The following is a 26,194-nucleotide window of genomic DNA, read 5'->3' on the forward strand; positions in this document are numbered from 1 at the left end:
GAAAGAAGATCTAAGATAGTTGAGCAACTAGATACCTAGAGTAAATTAGACAAGAATGGGACAACATTCCTTTTCCTAAACTTGAGAAACCTGTCTCCTCACCCTTACGAAAATTAACCATGGTTTTACTACAAAAAAAAAAAAAAAAAAACATTCAATTCAATTCAATTCAAGTTTATTTGTATAGCGCTTTTTACTAAATAAATCGTTACAAAGCAACTTTACAGAAAATTATGTTTCTACAATATTTAGTAGTAGCTAGTAGTTTGTGCACATTTGACAGGATTTTAGAAAAAATAATAATAATAATACAAGACGTAGTCAGCTAGACGATGAACTATCAATATTATTAATTAAGTTATTATATGATTCAGTCACACATTTAGCAATAATTGTTAGTTCTGTTTGTTGATTCAAGGTAAGCATCATCTGGGGTCCTCTGAGGGTCAGCATCATCTCTTCTCAGGTGTTCTGGATCTGGACTGGACTGGAGCTTGTTTAAATCCTAGTTGGCGAAACATAGAAACAAAATACAGACATCATTAGCATAGCTGCTGATCCAACAAAGTAAAATTAGTTTAACCCAAGTTAATGAATAAAAATGCAACTTTGAACAGATGCAACTACACTCACAATTAAAAAGATACATTATTTGAATGCTTGGCGAAAGAGATGTGTTTTTAATCTAGATTTAAACAGAGAGAGTGTGTCTGAACCCCGAACATTATCAGGAAGGCTATTCCAGAGTTTGGGAGCCAAATGTGAGAAAGCTCTACCTCCTTTAGTGGACTTTGCTATCCTAGGAACGACCAAAAGTCCAGCGTTTTGTGACCTTAGGGTGCGTGATGGGTTGTAACGTGGTAGAAGGCTAGTTAGGTACGCCGAGGCTAAATCATTTAGGGTCTTATAGGTAAGTAATGATAATTTGTAACTGATACGGAACTTAATAGGTAGCCAGTGCAGAGACTTTAAAATTGGGGTAATATGATCATATTTTCTTGACCTCATAAGGACTCTAGCTGCTGCATTTTGGACTACCTGTAGCTTGTTTATTGAAGAAGCAGGACAACCACCTAGAAGTGCATTACAATAGTCCAGTCTAGAGGTCATGAATGCATGAACTAGCTTTTCTGCATCAGAAACAGATAACATGTTTCGTAGCTTGGCAATGTTTCTAAGATGGAAGAATGCAGTTTTTGTAACATTGGAAATATGATTTTCAAAAGACAAATTGCTGTCTAATATAACACCCAGATTTCTGACTGTAGAGGAAGTAACAGTACATCCGTCTAGTTGCAGATTGTAATCTACAAGATTCTGTGTAGTGTTTTTTGGTCCAATAATTAGTATCTCTGTCTTATCCGAATTTAATTGGAGAAAATTGTGTGTCGTCCAATCTTTTACATTTTTAACACACTCTGTTAGCTTAGATAATTGGGAAGTTTCATCTGGTCTCGTTGAGATATATAGCTGAGTATCATCAGCATAACAGTGGAAGCTAATTCCGTATTTTCTAATAATATTACCAAGGGGCAACATATATATTGAAAATAGAAGGGGACCTAGGACGGATCCTTGTGGCACTCCATATTTTACTGATGATAAATGAGATGACTCCCCATTTAAGTAAACAAAATGGTAGCGATCGGACAGGTAGGATCTAAACCATCTTAGAGCCTGCCCTTGAATACCTGTATAGTTTTGTAATCGATCTATGAGTATGTCATGATCTATGGTGTCGAACGCAGCACTAAGATCAAGTAAGACTAGAAATGAGATGCAGCCTTGGTCTGACGCAAGGAGCAGGTCATTTGTAATTTTAACAAGTGCAGTTTCTGTGCTATGGTGGGGCCTGAAACCTGCAGCGTGGTGTCGTTAACCCCGGCGTGAAGCACGACCGCTCTGGGGCTCTCGCCGTCCTTCAGGATCGCGGGTATCTGCGCAGAAACATCGAGAACACGAGCACCAGGCAAACAATGAGTGTGCACTTTACCTTCGGCTAACGTAGCACTTACGTGTCGGACGATGGAGTCTCCGATGATCACAGCGTCGCGTCCTGTCTCGCGGAGGGGAGCGAAGCGGTTCTGGATGGAGAGCTCGAAGGCAGGAGGGGGAGAAGTAGTCGCCCGGGACCCAGCTCGCGTCCTCCGCTGTGGATGCACCCAGGGTCCGTGGTGTCCCGGGGACTGTTAACAGCACGCTGTATACTTACCCCGGACTTGTGAGCGTCAGCCCGGGATGATTCCAGCGCGGCTCTCCGCTCTCTCAGCTGGGCCTGCCTCTGTTCCAGGTCGCGAATCTGCTTCCCCACGGCCTCGAGCTCGAGCTGCACAGAGTGGAGACATTCATCCGCCATTAAAGCAAGTAACAGTGAGTACAGCAGTGGTAATGTGTGAGAATAGAGTATTAGCAATGTAAGCGCAGTTAGCAGCAAACACGCTTGCTGATGCTAACTGGCTAAAAGCTAATAGCGGACCCGGGAGATCAAAATAAAACTAGTGATAGCGAGGCGCTCTGATTGTTTTTGTTGTAGAATACAATAGAGGATATATTCACGCGTTATATAAACGGAAACAATGATGTATAAAATTGATTTTTAAGTTAAAAATAGTCAATGAAAAGAATATAGTGACGGAGCTCAAACGCAGTACAGCCGTCAACAGCAAACAGGAAGTGACGTCTGGCTATAGTAACATGGTTACTATAGTTTTACTATAATAAAACTATGGTTATTTTTCATAAGGGCAGTCCCCAGACGTTTGCAGACTGTTATAAAAAGAAGAGGGGATGCTACACAATGGTAAACATAATAATTATAATAATAATTCATTACATTTATATAGCGCTTTTCTAGACACTCAAAGCGCTTACATAGTAAGGGGGTATCTCCTCATCCACCACCAGTGTGCAGCATCCACCTGGATACTGCGACGGCAGCCATAGTGGTGGAGAGGAGACAGAGTGATGAAGCCAATCAGAAGATGCCATGATGGTCAGAGGCCAATGGGCGAATTAGCCAGGATGCCAAGGTCACATCTCTACTCTTTTCGAAAGACATCCTGGGATTTTTAATGACCACAGAGAGTCAGGACCCCGGTTTAACGTCTCATCCGAAGGACGGTGCTTGTTGACAGTATAGTGTCCCTATTACTACACTGGGGCGCTAGGACCCACACAGACCACAGGGTGAGCACCCCCTACTGGCCTCACTAGCACCTCTTCCAGCAGCAACCTAGTTTTTCTCAGGAGGTCTCCCATCCAGGTACTGACCAGGCTCAGCCCTGCTTAGCTTCAGTGGGCAACCGGTCTTGGGCTCCAGGGTGATATGGCTGCCGGCACATGGCCTTGTCAAAATTTTTTTGAGATGTGTTGATGCCATGAAATTTAAAATCAACTTATTTTTCCCTTAAGGGGGGGGGGGGGGGTGAAATGCTATTTCATGCTTACTGACTTTTTTACACTGTTAAAGAGTTGGATTCCCATGCTAAACATGGACAAAGTTTCAAAAATTAAGTTGTACATTAATCGGTTTGTCACAAGTTTCGGAAAGTTTTTTTTCGAGTATGGCTCTGTGTGACGTTATAGGGGTCCTAAGGCACTTCTGCCGGAAGAGCGCGCGCAGAGCACTGAGAGCACAACAGACATTCACTGATCAGAGCAAGAGCGTCGCGAAATGTCACAAAAGAAGTGTGTTTTTGGTTGCCAGGGCAAGACAACCCTGCACAGATTACCAAAAAAAAAAGCAGCATTAAGGGACCAGTGGATGGAGTTTATTTTTACAGAGCATCAACGGAGTTGTGCAAGTGTTTTTGTATGTTCCCTGCATTTCGAAGATGCTTGTTTTACAAACAAGGCCCAGTTTGACGCCAGATTTGCACATTGTTTATTTCTTAAGGATAATGCAGTCCCAACGAAAAAGGGTCACGATTGTGTGTTGGAACCGCAGGCGGTGAGTAAAACTGCTTCAAATATCTCTGTGTTGTTAACTTAGCTATCAGCGCGTAAGCACATCAAGTAAACAACATGTGATGTTGTCATCAAACTGCACTTTCCACATGTACAGCTAAAAAAAAAAAAAAAAAAAAAAGACGACATAAAGTGGAACTTAGTCATTTTCCAAAACCGCTAAGCAAATATATACAGTTTCAATACATACCACATAGAGACGTCGTTGCTGATGCTGCTCTTGTTAAATTTCAGCCTCTGGATCTGATTCTGGATCATAAATAAGCGGCTGAATCTGACTGTTAGCCTTGGTTTGTTTTGGATGATGTTTTTTTCCTCACGGTAATGTCACAGCTTCCAAACGCTCTCAACGCAAAAGCCTACTCGCGCTCGTGATTCTTTAGCTCCGCCCACATAAGATTAACAGGATATTGAGTGAAAACGAGCATTTCACCCCCCCTTTAAAATGATATATTTTCTCAGTTTAAACATTTGATCTGTCATCTATGTTGTATTCTGAATACAATATTGAAATTTTAAACTTCCACATCATTGCATTCTGTTTTTATTCACAATTTGTGCAGTGTCCCAACTTTTTTGGAATTGGGTATAATATAATATAGTATGCAACATCACAGGACCATCACAGGAGTGATGTTTTCCTGACTTTCAGCTCAATTGTAAATTTGATACTGATTCTATACAGCTTGAGTTAAATAAACAAGTAATATTAACTTAACTTATTAACTTAACTTTACTGCGCATTACTGATTGTTTTTGCTCCATTTCAAACAAAAATAGTTCTAAGTCACAGCAGTACAGTCCCACATCTGCGAGAAACACACAAATGTATTTCAAACATTTCATATTTGTATGTCAGAAAAGTAAAACATTAATCTAATAACATTATTTATGCATTTGGACAGATCAAATCTGTTGATACTGACTTCATTTGAACAGTAACAACCATATTGTGTCTTATTATTCTAACTTAATGTATTGATCACATGTAAGAATTTGACATAAATGAAGACTTGTACATTTAATCAGTTTAGGAAAATACTGTCCTTCTTAAAGTTAAAAAGTGTAACAGCAATCAATTTAAGGCAAATATCAAAAAGTAAAAAGTAATACCTGATAGAGCACTGATGAAACTTCTTCAGAATAAATTACATGTGCCCAACATTTGTCCCTAGACAAGTAACTTTTTTTATTTGAACAAGAGAATGATCGATTTACTGAATTTACCGAAGGACAAGCTCATGTCAAATCTTAATGTTGAGCCCTGATATATATATCTATATCTATATATATAGATATAGATATATATATATATATATAATTAAGTTAAAAAAGACATCTCACTGACCCCAAACTTTTTTAACTTTAGTGTTTTTCTAGATACATTTTTTAAAGAATAGTTTGCACAAAAACATTTCTCGCTATATGTTATCATTAACCGGCGAAGTTTGATTCCAATTCTCAAGAATGCAAGTACAGAGGACGCATGGAAGTGCCCGGATGTGTTCTTGATATCGAGTGCAGACTTGAGAGAATCCAGCTGTTAGAAATCGTTTATTAGTTAGAAATAGTTTATTAGTCACATTCTTCCCCTCAATTTTACTCAAACTTCGAATGAACTATTGCTACTTACCTCAGCCTACTATACATGTTAATCTAAACATTTTATTGGTTTATTAAATATGATACACAAAGCAATTTGCAGGTGGAAGCAAATCACAAATTTGAGAGGAACATAAGGTGAAAGTTAGATAGTTGAGGTGCCAAAGACAGTTCAATCTTTTCTTTATTCCTTTATTTACGCAATTTTTATCGGGGAACCTCCTTGAAACGCAATTGGGCTAGTTTTGAGAAGCAAGTGGGCAGGATTTGTTTTGAAAACCTGGCAATCCTGATCTGAACGCACGTGCTGGAGATGTACTTCTAATGACAGAACGCCTTTATTGACGAGATGCGCATGAAAATCGCATTCGATTTTTTTTTGCGCAGCCCTAATTGGTGACGAGGGTTCTTCACACAGACCCATATGCATAATCCCACATGCACATTTACAGACACAAAGCCTGCCCCTTATTAACACTGTGAATAATCACAAAGAGCAGAAAGCGTCTGAGTGTGAGCCTAACTGTAAAAAACTGTTCGATTTAGATGTTTTTGTCTTTTGTCCTGGTTGTGCCCCTTTCAGGGAACAGCCATTATCTTTAAGATCTCTCAGGGGGTTGTAGGACTTCAATACCCTCTGGGAAGTTTGTGAACGAAAGGTCCAAAAGTGCCAACAGATGCTCTGCCATTAATGAATCAGCTCCTTCAGTCCTAACACATCCTTCTTTTGGGAAACCAGTAGGTCGATTGCCTTTTATAATTTAATCTAAAGATAAACCATGTTTTTTTTTTCAAGTTTGGAGTTGTTGTCCTGCAATAATCCTCGTACTTTGTGGCGCGTTGTTAATGCTGGCTTTTCCCGTTACAGAATGGCACGGCTATGCTGCTTTCCTTGTTTGTGATCTGGCTGAATGCAGGCCTTGACCACATGCCACCTATGGACTGGTTGTGTAGGATAGCGTTGAGTCAAAGACAGCCTTTGTTGGTGCATTTTAACAAAGTATGAACTCGGTCTATAATATAAACGTTGGCTAAATTTGCATGTGAACCACAAAATTACTTTCATTTTCTTCTGTTTTTAAACAGTGCATCTGCTGTTCAGATGACCAAGGGTTCTGGAATGGTTGTCTTATACTATATAGTATTATTGGATGAATATGGTAACTAGTCATTTCATTATCAGTCATGTTCATCTAGTGATGTTTGCAGTCAGTCTAGCCATATAAGCTTCCACTGATAACAGTTTATCCACAGCTTGTTCAGTGTCATATCGTTCGATCTTCCTGTTTGTACAATTGTTTATTTTCCAGAGAATAGACTGCATTTCAGATCTGCAGAAGAACTAAATTATTCACAAATGGAGTGTAGATTAGATGGACAGGTGTAAACTTTTTTTCCACCCTCTTTGTTGTTTTGCCTTACATTTACTGATTAACATGTCGGTACGGGATTTGTAAACAAAAAACAAAACAAAAAATGCTGTATTTACAAGTACATAGATATGGTAGTGATAGTTAATTATGTTTAAGTTGTAAAAAGTTTGTAATATAGTAATTAATTTCAGGCGAACATAGAATTCAAATTTAGTCTTTTGACTAACTGGAGCCCTTCCCTGGACAGCATGCAAAATATGCATTTCCATACCTCAGCTAATCATATGTAAGCGTGAATAAGTGTACACCTTATTTTCCTTGAATGCACGAGACTACCAAGTCATCAGCCGCTAATAAGTAAATAACTAAGAATAACAGTGCAGTAAACAATAACATTGAATTTACTAAATTGCTTATGGTAAGTTGTTGCAATCAATTTATTTTAGCTACATTTAAATAAACCAATTTTGCTGAAAGTTAATCAACTAAATTAGTTTATTTAAATATAGATCAATTGATTGCAACCACTTACCATAAAAAGTTTTTTGTAAATTCAATGAATCATTTTTTTTTTCAGTGTTGATACATTAAAATTATTTGATATCAAATACTAGTTTGCAGTATTAAGCGGCATAACGAAATGTTTTGTATATCTAAAATAACTGAAGTGGACACTTCACGGAGTTGCAATTTGCTGCTCCAGCCATTTGTAACAAATAAGGTAGGCTAGGCTGTCAGAGCTTTTGAGAGTTACCTCAAAACACAGTCGCACGCTCTCTCTCACACACACACACACACACACAGCGCAAACGCTCACAGAGTAGATTTCTTAAAAAGGAAATATTCAAAAAATGTGGCATTACTAATAGTTTCAAGGGAGCAACAGAATAGAACAAAAGGCACAAACTGCAATAATCACGTAACTGACAAGGTTATATTTATGTGAAGTTAAAATTATGCCTATGGTTTTTCATAAGAGGTTTGTGAAACCGACTGTTTTTTTTAATTTATTAATTTAATCTGTAAAATAATAAGAACCACTAAGGCTACTCTTCTACATTCGTTTAGGCTTATTTACTAGACTGATTTTTACCTCACCTATGCCATGCTATTTGTTGTCTATACTACTACAGATTGCTTTTGATGTATGTCACTGAATAAATAAAAGGGTCTGCTAAATGCATGAATGCATTTTAGACCGGAAAGCACATAGTCTTTAACAAAGACGCAAGTGTCTCGTCAACACATTTTAATATTCAAAAATAGTATGCGAAACCAGCAACGTGTCACCTGCAGCACCTCACCTGACAAGTTCGTCTATCATGTAGCATACATACATTATAAGAGGACTGGTTTATCAGGACGTGACTCACACAAGACTACTACATTTTGATGCTCTCGACTTTTCCGATAGAGGTAAGTCAACGTATTTGTTTTTTCAGTTGAAAAAGAAAATACATATAAAAAAAAGATTTTTTTTTTAATAAACTGATATAGCCTACATTTTTTATTAAAAGAGAAAGAAAAGCCAGAAAAGAAAGCCCAAAAATGCTATCCTAGTTTACACACAAGTTGTTACAAACCTGTAATAATTTCTTCCTTCAGTTAAACATGGAAGATACTTTGAAGAATGTGGGTAACCAAACAGTTTCTGTTCCCCAATGATAATATATTTTTTTCTCTACTGTGAAAGCTGCTAAGGACAAGAAACTGTTTAGTTACCCATGTTCTTCAAGATTTCTTCTTTTGTGTGGTGGGTGTCCCTTATTTTTCCTTGCTCAAGGTGTAAACGGCTGGTCGTGTGCCCTGTGTGTCACCGGGTTGCCCGTTGACGCCAAAATTAACCAAAGTTGCCTGGCAACATTGCCCGAGAAGTTGCCACGTGTATCACCAGCGTAAGCATATGATTCATTGAATTTACAAAAAAAATTTATGGTAAGCAATTTGTGGTAGCAATCAATTTATTTTATATACATTTAAATACATTTTGCTGAAAGTTAATCAACTAAATTAGTTTAAATATAGCTAAAATAATTTGTTTCAGTATAATAACAATATTTAACAAGGACTCTGTAAAATAAAATGTTATTGAATATTTTCCAATACAACTCAAGATGAACATTTATATGTTTTAAAGCCCATGTCATAATATGTTTATATTTGTAGTAATGGCTAAGCCAACAATGCATTGTATGGGTCAAAATTATGTAAATATATATATTTTTATGCCAAAAATCATAAGGATTTTAAATAAAGATCATGTTCCATAAAGATATTTTGTAAATTTCTAGAGATGTTCCGATACCCTTTTTCTCTTCCCGATTCCGATACCTGGGCTCAGGGTATCGGCCGATACCGAGTACTGGTCCGATACCTGGGTGTGCATCTGTATATACAGCTGTATATATTACTCTTTATTTCAGACTCATGGTCCATATGAAAAGAAGAAAGAATTAAGAGGAAAATACACACAGAGAATTTAAAAGACATACAAGCTTGCATTCCAATGCTTCCGCAAGCTGGAAAAATACCTTGCATCACTTAATGTAACATCATTTAAGACCATTATGATACCATTTTTTGAATCATTCAGCCGACATATGAAATTATACATACACTTCCTTAAGACAGCATGCAAAGTAGGTACATTATTAGATACAAACAATTGGCTTGCACTTGTCCACCTTGGATGTTTAAGCAAAATTCTTAGCGCATCATTAAATGCCACCTGGAGTTTTTGCATTTTAGCTTCAGCATACCTACACCATAAGTGAGCTGTATAAAAAGATGTACAGAATGCCCTAAATAGAGCTATTTTAACAGCATCAGTACACATATAAAATTTACGAGCCAGCATATTAGCTTGCCCATATAACCTACAGCACTGGCGCTGCACATCATCTTCATCATTTAAATCATTTCTAATGATGTGACCCAAGTATTTCAAACTTGGGTCACTACTACTTGGGTATAAACTACTAGCCCTGTGTAAATTGGGAAGTTCGTACGCACGAGGTGGGAAGTCATGCTTACGACGGCATGTGCATTCAAGTCACTTTGGTCGGAGCAAGATGGCGGAGTACTTTCTCTTAATTAAAAACACAAAAATACAGCAATGTTCTTAAACTCTTGTTCTAGAAAATGAAGAACAATGAAATGTGCATTAGGTATACTTCATTTTTTTATGTTTTAAATTAATTTATGAAGCCACTGCCAACTTTATTGTTACAAGTTGCATTGTTATATTATAGTGCCATCATATTTTGCGTCGTTGATTAACTTACTGTGCTGTAAATAGAAAAGTCTGACAATATCACAGCTAAATACCTTTAAGTATTGTATATTCTGCCATGTTAATCACTGACACGCCCCCAACTCGTACAGATCGGGGCTTAAAGAAAATCCCGAGCTCCCCTCTGGTATTTACGATATTGTGGTTTCGTTCATGACCATTCAACTCATAAAAACGATCAATACGAGTTGACTTGAATTCACCATTAGACTTACAAAGAAGTGACTGAATGCAGCTGAGGGTACCGAATATACTCGGGAGTCTGTAACTTACTACCGGTACTAAAGAGACGCTGGTATCATCACATTTTTACTTTTTCAGCACCGACTTGGTAGTGAAGTGCCAGTACTTGTGCCATCCCTAGTCGCCTTTTACTGTCTGGTTGGTCCAGTATGAAATACTACTAAACAGCGGACATACTGCTAACCACTGATCTATATTATAGAATTGGCTTCACTGTCTGTTGGCAGTTTAGAACGTGATGAGCAATCCAGTCATATATAGATCAGTGCTGCTAACGCGTTTTCATTTCTTCTTAGATGCTCTAAACGGGTTGCTTGTGGCAACACAGCAAAACTTCTTGTGTTTGCAATGCATTCTGAGCAGCGAAGAAGAACCGTGCAGCGGTTAGGCAAAGCTAGCGGTCATAACTAGGTCTTGTTTAAGAAAATGGTATCGGATCGGTATATGGGTTCATGTACTCGCCGATGCCAATGCCAGAATTTGTTGTGGTATCGGTGATATTTCCGTTACTAGTATTGGAATCAGAACAACTCTATAAATTTCCTACCATAAATGTATCAAAACTCTGATTATTTAAAAAAAAAAAAATTGGATTAGTAATATACATTGCTAGGACTTCATTTGGACAATTTTAAAGGCGATTTTCTCAACATCTAGATTTTTTTGCACCAGTTAATTGCACATGTTCAAACAGTTATATCTCGGCCAAATATTGTCGTATCCTAACAAACAAATAGAACGCTTTTTTTTTTTTATTACCCTTATGACTGGTTTTGTTGTCCAGAGTCACATATTTCAAGCCACATATTAATCCATTTTACATCTTTTTCTCTACATTAGTGATGGACAAAACAACTATTTCAAAAACCACTAAGAACATTACAATCGCCATACTTTTGATGGCATTTCTTACAATCTACATGTACCTGTACCACGACTCAACCAAAAACTTGTTCAGCAAATTCACTGGCGCCCATGTCCAGATAAATAACACAGAAAATTGCCTCAGCGTTCTTAAGATGCATAACTACAAGTGCAGCCCAGACATCCCCTTGGACCAAGATCTGATAGCAACATCTAAAGAGAAAGAAGAACCAGACACCATTGTGTTAATCTGGATGTGGCCTTTTGGCGTCAGTTTTAATTTAAGACCCTGCAGTTCGGCTTTCGGTATCCATGGCTGCCATTTAACGGATGACAGAGGTCTATTTAACCAAGCACATGGGGTAATGATCCATCATAGAGATATTAGTGGGGATTTATCCAACATACCACAACTCCCACGACCAGCTTTACAGAAGTGGGTATGGTGGAATATGGAGTCTCCAACATATACAAATCAAATTCCCTTGCTAAAGGAACTATTTAATCTGACTTCAAGCTACCGCTGGGACTCGGATATTCCAGTACCTTACGGTAGGATCACAGAAAGCACAGAGGAAGAGAAAAAATATACTATCCCAAAGAAGGACAAATTAGTTTGTTGGGTAGTAAGTCACTATAGCCCAGACCTTAAGCGATCACATTATTATAATGAGTTAGTGAAATTCATTGACGTGTCAACTTATGGCGGGCACTTCAACAAACCAGTTAATGATAAGGAGTATTCCAGTTTAGTGTCTAGTTGCAAATTCTACTTGTCTTTTGAGAATTCCATTCATAGAGACTATGTGACAGAGAAGCTGTTCAATCCTCTAGGGCTTGGTACCGTTCCTGTTGTTATTGGCCCGCCCAGAGAAAACTATGAGCTGTTCATACCAAGTAAAGCCTTCATTCATGTGGATGACTTTCCATCCCCAAAAGAACTGGCCGATCATCTGAAACACCTCGACCAAAACGAGGACCTGTATATGCAGTACTTCACCTGGAGAGAACGTTTTGTTTCAAAGCCAACATACTTTGGTCTTGAACATGCCTGTTGGATTTGTGACCATATTAGAAGGAATAAGCACTACAAAGTGGTCAAAGATCTCAACAGCTGGTTCTGGGCTTGAGGGCAATTTAACAGATGCTGAGTGAACGTTGAGGTAAGTCATGAGCAGGAGCGTAGCAGGCATTTTAAAAGACTGTGTGTGTGTGGGGGTGGGGGGGGGATCAGCTGTCAGGTGATGTGACCCTCAATGGCCAGAGCAAAGTGAAATCACGAGCTCAACTGGAGATTTGAAGCTCATGACAGATGCGCCCAAGAGATTATTCGTCTTGTGATTGGTTAAAATGTTAGTCAACTCAAATCTAAATAAACAAACCAGAGAACACTGGCGGAAATATCGGTGGTGGGTCAAACAAAGCGCGGGGGACAGAATCAACTCAAGCTGCTGCTACGCCCCTGGTCATGAGTAGAGAGACTTTTCACCTCCTTTGGATTTAAAATGGGCATTAACCAACAACCACAAATAACTTGTAATGTCATAACCTGCAAATAACTACATTAAAGGGATACTCCTTCCCAAAATGAAAATATTGTTATTAATCACTTACCCCCATGTCGTTCCAAACCCATTAAAGCTCTGTTCGTCTTCGGAACACAATTTAGGATATTTTGGATGAAAACCTGGAGGCTTGAGACCGTCCCATAGACTGCCAAGTAAATAACAGTGTCAAGGTCCTTCAAAGGTATGAAAGTCATCCTCAGAATACTCCATCTCCCATCATACATGCAACCTGGGTTATATGAAGCATCGGGAACACTTTTTGTATGCAAAGAAAAAAATCCTTTGTCAACTGTCTCCTCTGTGTCTGTGTGTGCTATGTATAAAATTTACGCATTAAGCAGACGCTTTTATCCTAAGCAACTCACAGTGCATTCAGACTAACATTTTTTACCTAACATGTGCTCCCTGGGAATTGAACCCACAACCATTTGCGCTGCTAATGCAATGCTCTACCACAGAAGAGACTGTTTTCTTTGCTTACAAAAAGCATTCTTGTCTCTTCATATAACCCAGATTGCACATCTGATGGCAGATGGAGTATTCTGACGATGACTTTTATACCTTTTTTGGAACTTGACACTTATTTACTTGGCAGTCTGTGGGACAGTCTCAAGCCTCCAAGTTTTCATCCAAAATATCTTAAACTGTGTTCCGAAGATGAACAGAGCTTTAATGGGTTTGGAAGAACATGGGGGTAGGTGATTAATGACACAATTTCCATTTTGGGATGGAGTATCCCGTTAATGTTTACGATTTCAATGTAAGCACATTAATGTCAAAAACCTTTGTTATTTTCTGCAGACTGCAGGATAAACTGAAATTATTATTATTATTATTTTGTTGTAATTAACATTATACCACAGTTGAAGAATAAAACACATTAATAAAGTGTAAATTGTTTTGTAAGTTCACCTGTCAATCATCCTCAACAGGAGATTTAAACTTATATGATTTGATGATACAGACACTGATAACATTATTATTATCAGGGGCGACATTTGAGTCATGGGGGCAAGAAAAAAATTATATATATATATATAGACACACACACAATAGGTTTTAAAAAAACCTTATTGACTATACATGAAAGCTGATGTTTTAGATCATTATTGATGTATATGTATATTTTGTTTGTGCATTTTTTTGATGTGGTTGTATGGATCATTTGGGATGATTTATAAATGTGTTTGCGGTATTTTGTTATAGATTTGAAATATATGTGTATTTGTTTAAAGATCTTTGTGATATTGGGGCATTATGGTAATACATGTTTTAATTAGCGCAGGTGTTGCTTTGTAGAACATGGCACTGAGGAAGAGTTAATAACAGAAAAAGTTTTGCACTTGTACCTGTGCACTTCTTTTCATATTTTTTGTGACCTCTAAACAATAAATGTAAGATAGCTTTTTGAGCTGCATTTTGGACGTGTGCAGATCTCTTTCATCTTTGTATCCTTGTATATTTTGAATCTATGAACCAAGCTCTTAACTTGAAAAAAACGTTCTATTGTAATTTAGTTATTTTATTGCGAATTAAATTAAACTTGATTTGGTTTGTGATTTAAACTTGCTGTTCTACAAAATATATATATAATATAATATCATATTGATGAAATAAAAAAATTCAACACTCAAAAATCTGCTGAAGCTGGTTGCCTTAAAATCAAAAATATGTTTTTTGCCTACTAGATATTTGGACGAGAGTTTGGCGCTACCACCTTTTTTTTTTACACATTTTATTGTATGACATAAAATACATCAGTAATACCCCTTGTGATGTTTGACCTTCTTGTCTTCAAATGGCTGTTGCTAACAGGGTGGTTAAATGGGACATTAGAGGTAAACTCATAAATCCACTTTTATAGCCTCATTTGTAATCACACTTGCAAACAATGTCAACTCAACCTTTCAGGAAATATTTTTTAAACAAAGACTGAAAGAGCTGTCAGAAGTTTAACAGTGGCAGCATTGAAGTCATGACTGTTGTGTAGTCCGTTTATAGGGTACATTTAGTTTTTACTTTTTAATTAAGGTCTTTAAAATTCAGAAAAGTTGCATTCATTTGTGAAGATTATCATGATGGACAAAACATTAAGAATCATAAACCTGGTCGCAGATCTTATTTTCTACAATAATCCAAACACCAATGGAAACATCTGATTTGTTTTGTGTGGATGGAACTGTAGATATGGATGCCATCTTACCATGATGCAATCTTCCAGGAAGGCCTAGAAAAATACCTTATCACTGCAGCACTCTATTTAGACTGGATCATTTGTTAAACTATTGTCTTCTCTAAGAGGAAATACAGTTCACATAAGTGGTTAAAGCTGCAGTAGGAGATCTTGGAAAATGTTAATTTTAGCCTGATAGTGCTCAAAGTGAACCTCACACTCTTCCTGCAATCACCATCCAAAGCCACGCCCCCTGAATGCATATACCCTCTAACTTCTAACAAGCATGGTTATCTGAATCAGGTTTGTTAACTAAGAGAGACATGCAAAATATGCATCATGTGTATATCATGTGGTTTCCCTACAGTGGTTCAGGCTGTAGGATTGCCAAAGGACTAAAGAAACATTATCAGCACGATTGTATGAAACTGTACATTTCTTGTCTATTACCACCAACTGCCACTTATACCAACAACGGAAATAAGCGCAGTTACAATAGCTAAATATGTGGGAGAGTGTTGCTATTAAGTTCCTAAATTGTATTGCAATAGATGGCACTTTAATATTAACCTTGAATCAAAAGGATTCCTGGCACAATTATTTATTAAGCATTTGCATCTATTTGATTTTATTTAAATAATCGTTTAAAAAAAATATGTATTCCGATTACATAGAATTAATATAAATCTGTTAACTGTAAAAACTATTAGATTTAATCAGTTAAACATTATGAATAGGATTTAAATGCAACTGGCTCTGAAACAAGTCATTTCCAATTAGTTAAAGTGTATGAGATTGGTTTATATACAAATGGAATGGTTTACTCCAATCGGTAGGTGGCGGTACTGCACTGTGAGCTGTAGAAACCCGCTTTGGTAACGAATGAGCAAATTTAAAAAAAGCAGCACTAGAAGAACCGTTCTTCTGAATCTCCTTACCATTTTGCATTGGAGCTGCCTGTATAATTGTCTATTTGCAAGGTAGATGTGTTATATGTACTCAGTGTATGGCTGCACAATGTGTCGTTTAAGCATCGATATCGCGATGTACGAATACACAATAGTAACATCGCAGGATGTGATCCGTTATTCATTAACTGTACAGGCCAGCTGCTCCCCGGCCCTTCACGAATGTGATTCGCGGATTAATTGCACAGCTTAACCATCATAGAGTGAAAGTTTATAATTTGCATGTTTTTAAGTCCTGTCAGTTTAACAGGGCAGAGAGAGAGAGAGCGCACGCGCTTCCTGGGAAGTCAGTATTTCGAGGATGCTACGTCATCGACATCCGTCGAAGGACTGTTCCTTCATTCGAAAAATATCCCATACACAGGAAAGGATGCATATGTGTATCCTTCGCGCTCTTCCCGCTCTCAAATCACCCACAATCCTATGTGCGCAGCTTTGCTATCTTGTTCAAAAATTCAAAAATGTCGAACATTAGCGTTAACTGTTTTTATTTACGTTACCAAACATTTGTTATAACTGTAGTAAATGTAAGTAAAGTTTAACGTTTAAATGCCAGTACAAATTACTACCATATTGATATTGTAAATTATACAAATACAAATGGTTAACTGAACCGGACCGGTCATTTAACAATTGTTAGCTTGGTTGCGTCATCGGCATTTCTTTTATAAATAAATAGTTAAGTTGTCCAAAGTAATTTAACGATACCATTCACAGCGTTATTCAAACGGACCTTTTCACTGACGTAATGACGCAATTACGTGGACTTGCTAGCCTGTTCCATTTACGTGTTCTCCGGATGCTAAAGAGGGTCTCGCCTAGCCTCTGAAGGAAGTGACTTGGAAGGACCAGTCCTGCCAAGGAAGCATCCTTGACATTGAGAAACGCCTAGAGAGAGTGCGAGAGAGACAGAGGGAGAGAGAGAGATAGCGAGTGAACACCGTCTTCAAACAACACGAGTGCTGTCTTGCTCTCTCTCCCTCGTGCATATTAATCAATTGACACAATGGTGTCGATGTTTAAATCATTTAAAATGAGAATGTAAGTGTGCTCACCCCATTTTTGTTTGTAAGAAAAAATTAGATTAGATTTCATATCGCAATATATATCGCAGAAAAATATAATATCGCAATGTCATTTTTTCCCAATATCGTGCAGCCCTTACTCAGTGTATATTATTTGATAGATTTCGTTGTATTTTAAGACTGGAGCTGGACCGTCTGGACTGAGGGATAACTTCTCCCTAAGAAAACAAAAGGACTTTCCTGATAATTAACATTTGAACACTCTCTTGAATACACTCCATCATAAGTAACGGTGCCTAGTAGTTCACACCTCACCATCACAATCCCCAATAATTGCCAATAGTTTAATATTCTGCATAAATGCAAGTGATACAGTCATGTTTGATGTCATTTGAATTGTCTCAGGGTGACTGGTACAATGGTCTCAATCTTACAAAAGTAGATTAAACCATAACACAGATCGTAAGAGTTAAGATATATTTTGATTACTGTAATGGGAGTGCCCTTTTCCAGGGTCTTCCATGTAAATTACTTTCTTTCCCCTATGGCATTAGTCATATGTACTTAGACTGTAGAGGCTAATAATGGGTTTTCCATTCAGAACAACCAAATGTTGTTAGATCAATCTGAATAGGGTGAGCCTCAACCTCTGATTATTGTAATATTATTCCAACTAAGTGTATGTGTGAAACCACGGCATGATTATGTAAAGTTACCATTAGAGGAAGTTAATTGATCAGCTTGGTTCTATGGTAATGGTCATGACCTCTGGATAGATATAGTCCTACTTTAACTAAGTGTTTACAGATCTATGGGGACTGAATAATATACTTTTAGAAATAAGCAAGCATGGTAAGGCATCTAAAAGTATCAGTCAATTGTCTAATGACCAAGACTGATTAAGAGATCGTATTCCCAATTTGTGCAAGACTCAAAAAGTTATGTTTTCCGAATGGACGAGTGCAATAATATGAGAGAATAAATAGAATAATTAAATCTCAGAATAATAATAATTAGAGACAGGCAAACAACCAATTTGCCTTTCAACCTAAATTTGAGGTCATAGTAAAATGGAGTCAGATTTGAATTTAACCTAAATTTAATAACTCTACGCACTGAAAGACCGGACACATGAAATCCACTCTTTAAATGTTTGTATTTCAGCAAACTAGAGAAGAAAAAGAATATCATTAGAAATGTATTTAAAAAATAATTATAGTAATGTAATAGTACATGCAATTTAAATGTTTCTTTACAAATCACTTTAATATATGAATGTACCAATTGACAGGGTTTATTGTATAGTTACAGAGTTAGATGAGTGAGATTTGTAACTCAGCTTTATGTCTGAGTAAATCAATGACTATAATGTTGTGTTTTTGGGATCTTGTTGTTCTGCATGTTTGAGAATGAAGACTAAAATCCCAAGGGGCTCAAGTACCTCCCTCAGTGAAGACATGGAGGCAGTCATTAATGAATATGTAGTACACGTATGTCAACCTGCTCTTTTTACATTATAATTGTCTTATGGATATATTGACATTGATAACTATGTTAATTTTCTTATTGGCATCACAGTCTCGCTTTGCCCATGAGTGTAGTATGCAGCAAATTAGCTAATTTTTGATTTGATAACTTTACTTTAAAGTTTAAAAAAGTAACTTAGTTAGTTTACAGATTTACTTGATTTTAAAAGTAACTAAAGTTACTTTACAAGTTACTTAATTAGTTACATTCAGCAGCTGCCGACAACATAAAAATGACAACCGGTTTTGCCAACACTCACTTTATTGGAAGTGTATTTTTACCAGTAACATCCACAATCTATCTCCTGACAAAGTTGAAGTTAAAAACTATTTCCTGAAAAAATACTTTTTTACAAAAAATAAAGGCAGTCTTTCTTGACCTAACATAAATACTTGTTTTAATAAAAAAAAATTGGATTTCTCTCCATCACTGAATACTCCTCCATGTAAGAATAAAAAGCTGTTCTGTGATGCAGCGCGGCATTGACAGTGGTAGGGATCTTATTTATTATGGCATGAAATAAGGACGAGTCAACCGTATTTAATGGCATTTCCTCCACAACAAACTGCCCGACTAACTTCTTCAACTCTCCCCCACTTACTGGTTTTGCACCGAAGTCCAGCTTTTGTTGTTTAGGTGGTCGGGGACCTCCTGCTCTCTGCTTCTCATCACCTGGTGTGTGCAGTGCTGCGACTCCAAATGTTCATGTACATCACTGTTGGTTATCACAAAATGGAATATAATACGAAAAAGTAGGTACTATCTTACAGCGGTCTCCTTTCCCCCATGCATTGCATCACATCACGTTGGGGAGAGAATTTACCAAATCCCGCCTTGAGAGCTTTGAGAGTGACCAGGCGGCAAGGATGTCGACCAGAAGTTGAAGTCGACTGCGTGCTGCCATCTTGTAGCAGAACTTCACTTGCGTTAGCGTTCCCATTGACTCCCATTCATTTTGCCGTCACTTTGACAGCGAATAACTTTACATCTGAGGCGTTTAAAGACTCAGTTTGTCCATTATTTATTTCTAAAGAAACACGACAATGTATAAAGGGCTCCATTACCTTCTATGTTACATTATGGCCCCGTAGAAACAGTTTTTGTAAAAAATAGGCTAACGATTGCGTCATAACCACTCGACTCTCTGTCGTATTACCGTACAGACAGGAGGAGAAGCTCGCAGGCAATTAAATTAACATGGCGTACTGGCATTACATTTTATAATACTATACAAAATAATTAATCAGAATACTTATTCCTGCTCACTCACGACATAGAACTCCCCGCTCAAGCTCGCCGTCTCTGCAAGATTAACGATGGCAGTTTGCACGCACAACTACTAGAACATGTACATCTGTCAGACAGGTTGCTGACGTCGTCTAGCTTCGTTTGAGTCTGCGCGTCAGAAACAGAAGTGCTAAAAAATGCTAAAAATAGGCTTCAATTGTCTCAGTTGAGTTCCAATGGGGTCGCTGTGTCCATTTCTTTTACTGGCTATGAGAGTGACTAGAGAGATGAGAGTATTCAGATAGCACATATTATAGATAAATAGATAGATATAAATATATAGATAGATAGACTACATATATAGATACAGGTTGCCTAGAACGCGGCATCATTCTGGGCTGAGGCTGCGTTTCCTCGACTTCTCCCCAACGTGACGTCATCACCGAGTTGTGTAAAAAAACGTTAATACCAAAAACTTAAAAAATAAGTGTTTAAGACCATTTTTTAGACATTTTAAAAATGATATACATATCTTGAGTGATTTATGTACCCATTAATCGAAAGTGGTGGTTAACCTGCAACATGGCCTTTAAGCTTGTAGTTCATCTAAGAAATAATTGCATTTTCGCAGCTGTTAATAATGGTAATGCAGAGTAAAGATAAGTACAAATTATTAAAAAGAAAGATTGATTCATAAATAAATAAAAAATGACATTTTGAAGTAAAATACTGAAAAACGTACCCAGTGTTTAATAAAGATATAGCCAAATGCTTTAAGCATTAATACATTGATGTAATGTAACAAAGTGGTCTTGCTGTTCTTTGTGTGTTGTAGTTAGATTTTGTTGTAGCACAGTGTGATTGGGTAGGGTAGGATTAAACATATGAAATACTTTGGGTTTATTGATAAAAAATTATGTAAATGTTATGCATTTTAAATACATTAGGTTTATTACTTAATAATAAATAAAGTTTCTTATGCATTTGAAACTAATTGGATTTATTGGTACTATTACATAAATCTTATGACTGACTTGTTTCATTTACATAAGATTGGCAAATTTTATATAAGTTTATTGTATAAATGTAAAAGTCTACTCAGAAGGTATGCAAACAAACACATGAACTTTCCTTATAGAAAAAAAAGTAGAAGGGAAGTGAAGACGGGGAGGAGAGAAAAAATTATTATTTTCTTTAAGTTACATCTGACAAATCCTGACTGTCAGACAAAACGAGTTCGTTTAGATGTCAAGCCTGTAACTGCATTGTTGAATGAAAGGTCACAGCTTCCTTATGTAACTGGTTCATATAGTAAATTAACCGTTTTATTTTTTTAGAAAATATCTGATATCTAATATCTTTACAAAATATTTGTTTATGGAGACTACATCCTTGATGAAATAGTATGGAGCCTGAACCAGTAAGACAAGATATGTTGACTTACAAAGGGGCTGGTTTCTCCAAACAAATTGAATTTTAGTATTTAATTTAATGTAATACAAGTTTTCTGTCTAGGGGAGTGACCAGGACTTTTTTAACCAAATTGATCATTCAAATTACACGTTAAAAATGTTTTAAACACTTAAACCCCAATTGAAAATACAAATCTCTTTGCGTTACAATAAAAAACTATATTAAAAATATATATAATTATAAACAAACTAAAAATTAGGTTGCGTTTTGGACATCATTATTTTGCAGATTCTTAAGTGTGCTGACAGCTTTGTTAGGGAGTTGAGATGAAAGACAAGTCCTAACATAACTTAACTTTTTAACCATATGAATACCACATGAAATGCTGTAGGTTAATTATACAAGTGGAGAGCACCAACTCCCGGCTGTCCATCTGTGACGGTTTCATGCTTTTAGAGAGTCACTTACCTGCAAAGTTTAGTTCCAACACACCTGGCTGTCATTTTCAAGTCAACTCAAATACATTGATTAGTTAATTCAGGTATAACTAAATAGTGTTGTAGCTAAACTCTGCAGGAGAGTGGCTCTTGGCACAATGTGACAGGATAAAGGCTCTTCCATCTTTGTCTTCCAGAAGTCACAACAGGTTACATTATTAGGACAGTTTTTGAGTCTGTGCTAAACTGCACAACTGAAGCATTTGTCCATTCATTGCCCAGCAGAACAACGCTGTCATTTGCCTACCAAAAAACAAAAAGAAAAAATCATAAAAATAAAATACAGTCTTCAAAGTTCATCATTGTGTTGTTTCTGTTTCTGCTGTCTAAATTAGTATTTTTTTTAAATATATTTTTTACTTATTTACTTATTTTTTTCTCAAAACAGTATTTAGTATTTTGTTAATATAATATTTCTGAAATTTTTAAAAGATTTACTTACAGTGAGGTCTGTTGTTATTTCTGTTGCTTCCTCTATTGTGATTGCATTTGCTGAAAGGTCAAAAAAAAATTCTATATTTTAGTTCTTTATTTATTTTTAAAGTATAGACAAAATAATTTTATTTTTTTTAAGTAAATACTGACAAGTGAAGGCTTATTGAACAGTTAAGTGTATGATATAATAACAAGCCTCATACAGCAGGATTATAATAGTAATAATAATAATAATAATAATAATAATAATAGAGGTCTTACTATGCCATGACCACAATTTCCAGGAAATCACAGGTAAGATTAATATAAGCAGTGCACCACAAACTAGTGCAATCACCCAAATACGGTCTCTGAAACAAATAAGGAATTTGTTAGACTTATACTTCAGCAGTATCAAATAGATCCAAACAGATGTTAAATACAGTAGTATTTATGTTTTACAGAAGTATATTTTGACCTTACCTGCTGTCATAAGTGGTTTTGGGTTCACATGTCAGATCTTTAGATGACAGAGTAACTGTAGAGTTATTGTCAACATGAAGAGTTGTTGATCTGCTGGTTAGTGTTGTCCTAACAGTACTACTGCTGTGTGATGGGTCATGTTTTGAGTTCTCCGTTGTGGTTGGATATGATGAGGACTGTGTCGTTGAATGAAACTGCTCCGGTGATGCTGTGGATGTCTGGTCAGTTTTTTCTGTCTGAACTGATGTACTTTCAGGTAATTTTGATGGTGTGTGTGCAAGTGTTGTTAGTGAATTATGGTTGTGTACATCAAAAGAGTTAGATGAAGTGAAAGATTGTGCTGTCGTAAACATGACAGGTCCTGTAAAAACAAACAAACAAACAAAACAAAAAACAATCCAGTCAGATATGACATTTGACACATTGCTGCTTGTTTTTGTGATTTCCTGGAAACTACATGTTATGTCAGAAATGGAATGTGCTGTTTTGCTTTACCAAGAAACTCTGTGAAACTGTGAAATTCATTACTTCACTATGTAATCCTGTCATCTTGGGAAGTGTGTAATTTCTTGAATATCATTAAATTAAGCACTCAGGACACAAGAGCCGGCCCCCAAAAATGAAATTAGAGGCTATAAAAAAATGTCAAAGTCTAAAAACTTTTCTCTCAAAAAATGTATTTGTTTGGTTATCCCTACATGGAAACACTGGCTCAAGCAATGGCATGAGTTTGGGGCGGGGCTATCCGTTTAGCCATCCGATGACAGATGAGGGAGTTTTCAAGAAACCGGTTTCAAATGTGTTTACCATAGTCTCAGAAATGACACATGAGCAAAATTCTGTGGGAAAAGGTCCAATGCCAGTAGTGTAAACTCACAACAAAATGGATGAGTACATATTCAAATTAATAAATCGCTGATAAACCATTTTTATATTATTTCAAATACATAGCCTACTCAGTGACTGGTTCAATCTTTGTCATGGAAATTTTTGTTTTGTTACACAGTCTTCACAGTTTGAGCATCACTGGATGTTATTTTTAAGATCTAAGTTAAATTACCCTCTGTAAATATAACTATGGCTATTACAGTCTTGAAGTATGGAAGCCCGTTTCCACCACACACACAAAACAATGACTGACATGTTTTTGCATCTCACAAATTCTAGCATTTGAGCATTATGAAGTGAGAATTGCATGATATAAAGGCGCATTTGCATGCTGTAAGGTCATAATTGCGAGATATAAACTCATTGAAAAATTGTGAGGTATAAATTCCCAATTATTTTATTATTATTTTAATTATTTTAATTACACAGTGTCGTGTCTGGTAAGGATGTGGTGTTAATCCAATGTGTTAATGATATGTGAAATGTGATCATTACTTACTTGTGTTGGCATCTGTAATGGGTTGTCTTGAATCAACATTGATATGAACAGGAACCTGCACATCCCCAGCCATACACCAATACCAGCCTGCATCTTTCTTCTTCAGCCCTGTCAGTGTCACTGTATAAACCCCATCATTTGTATCATTTATCTGTAGAGCTGCACCGAGGGATGGCTCTATATCCTGAGCTGTTTGACAGGAGTGCAGATCACCACTTCTGCACCATTTTCTCTCAGTATCTTTAAATGTGTCACTGTAGAGACACTGTACAGTAACATTGCCGCCCTCTTCACCTGACACCATGTTGCTGGCTGCTGACAGATCTGGAATACCTGAAAATAATCAAGCATCAAAATCAATAAGTGATTTAACTGATGAACTCTCAAATGTTTTGAAGTGGTGCTAAAGTATCTCAAAATCATTTACCCTCAGTGACGGTAAGTTCTAGAGATATTCTGAGATAGGAACCTCGTGTTTTGACTGCACACCAGTAGCGGTTCGAATCACTGCTGCGCAGGTTTGTCATGGTCAAGGTTGTGACCAGTTCATCTGGGTTGTTGTAAAAGCTGATGCCTGTTCGTTTCTCTTGGTTGGTAGGTCGCAGTTTCAAGCAAGATTGCTCTGTCTACTTCAAACACAATGGCCCACCATTTACCATTACCCAAATACACGCTTGTGAGATCGTCTTCACTGTTTCATAAAAAAAAAAAAAAAAAAAAAAAAAAAAAAAAACAGCTGCAGAAATAGGGTCACCAAGAATGACAAGGCAGCACAAGACACTTTTGAAATCTGTTACCCACTTCTACTTCACAAAGAATCGCTTTAATGCGACCCAAATTCACTCCGATGATATATAACCAAATTTATTTTATATCCCAAAGGCATTTCAGTCTTAGGTGAACAACTGCTCACATACAGCAAGTTCACCCAATCTGGCAAGGACACAAAGACAATAATGAAATCTGTAACAATCTTCTTTTTCACCAAATCACAAGGAAACATTAAGTTATCGTAATTCGTTGCACCAGTCAACAGCGACCTCTAGGTCACTGATTTCGACATATACACACAGTATTTTTTATATAGTCTGTTCTTTAACAGTCCGGCCAGTAGATGGGACTGTCAGTCGACTGATTTCGACAGACTTTCACTGATTCAAAGCGCTGATGAGGTAATAAAGTAAACTGTTCAGTGTTCAGCGAAATCGAGAGCTTGAGTCTAACTGCTGTACTTAATTCAATAAATGTCATATTGTCTCAATACACGTGGCGAAAAAAGAGGATGTCTGTTGAGGGCACGTTTAAAATTCTGCTCTGTTGCAATGTCCGACGAGCATGATGACGTTAATTGATGAATGTTGAAATTATTGATTTTTTACTACTAGAGAAGAGATATCTACCAAATCCTTTAGTTAAAGATGTTTTCTTTGTGTATATTGTGATGTATAATGATTTATGATGTTATACTGACTATTCATCCATGCTTTTACACAGCCTCTTCTTTTAAAATGTTTATTAAAAGCGATGCTCACCATGATAGAATTTCCTCTAGACAATTATTGTTAAAACATTAAATACACTGTCGACAATATGCTTATACATTGAGTTAACCTATGTTAATGTTATTATAGCCTATTATATTCAAAAACATGTATGTTTGACAAAGCAGTAGTCTGATATAAAATAAAGAGAAATTATTATCTCTAAAATGACTTACCTAGGACTCCTAAAAGCAGTACCAGGCTACTCAGCAAAAAAGCCATGCGTCTAATCAAATGTATTGAGTGATTGTTAGGATCAAAAATGCTACACCTTTTTCAAATGTATCTCCGACTTGAAATAAATTGCATCCCAGACCAGGGTTCCTTTTATGCATCACTGTGGTTTTCAACATTTCCTGCACAGTTTTTTATCCTTCTTTCCTGTCATCCTTCCCCTTTTAGAACAGTTTAGCCTCAGATTGTTCTGAATATTTACCTCAACAATAAGCTTTTTAAAAAAAAAAAAACAAAAAAAAAAAAACATGTCATATATTAATCCGAAAATAATTTGAACGTTTAATTAGCGTATGTGATGTTTGGTATAAAATATTTTTCCTTTCTAAAACCCAGCAGTATTTCACGAATAAACGAAATGCAGATTATGCACGTAACGAAATTAAAATTTTGATTT

General features: G+C 36.6%; 2 protein-coding genes across 5 annotated transcripts; one reads left to right on the forward strand and one right to left on the reverse strand.

The window, feature by feature from the left end:
* The first annotated feature begins 11,318 nt into the window (after nt 1–11,318).
* On the forward strand, nt 11,319–12,520 carry LOC127978881 (4-galactosyl-N-acetylglucosaminide 3-alpha-L-fucosyltransferase 9-like). Its single transcript, XM_052583836.1, has one exon. The coding sequence runs from the start codon at nt 11,319–11,321 to the stop codon at nt 12,468–12,470; it is 1,152 nt and encodes a 383-aa protein (XP_052439796.1). The 3' UTR covers nt 12,471–12,520.
* Nucleotides 12,521–19,016: 6,496 nt separating this feature from the next.
* LOC127979507 (polymeric immunoglobulin receptor-like) lies at nt 19,017–25,877 on the reverse strand. 4 transcript variants are annotated; one of them, XM_052585018.1, is made up of 7 exons: nt 25,740–25,877; nt 24,450–24,713; nt 24,023–24,355; nt 22,636–22,996; nt 22,435–22,523; nt 22,181–22,230; nt 19,017–21,992 (listed from the first exon to the last, which is right to left on the reverse strand). In XM_052585018.1, the coding sequence occupies exons 2-7, from the start codon at nt 24,547–24,549 to the stop codon at nt 21,897–21,899; spliced, it is 1,029 nt and encodes a 342-aa protein (XP_052440978.1). In that variant the 5' UTR covers nt 24,550–24,713; nt 25,740–25,877; the 3' UTR covers nt 19,017–21,896. The 4 variants fall into 4 exon arrangements, with proteins under 4 accessions (XP_052440978.1, XP_052440979.1, XP_052440980.1 ...); XM_052585019.1 differs by having other exon boundaries at nt 24,450–24,648; nt 25,740–25,867; XM_052585020.1 differs by having other exon boundaries at nt 24,450–24,651; nt 25,740–25,853.
* Nucleotides 25,878–26,194: the final 317 nt, after the last annotated feature.

The sequence above is a fragment of the Carassius gibelio genome, chromosome B19 (genome assembly GCF_023724105.1).
Source record: "Carassius gibelio isolate Cgi1373 ecotype wild population from Czech Republic chromosome B19, carGib1.2-hapl.c, whole genome shotgun sequence".
Taxonomy (NCBI): Eukaryota; Metazoa; Chordata; class Actinopteri; order Cypriniformes; family Cyprinidae; genus Carassius; species Carassius gibelio.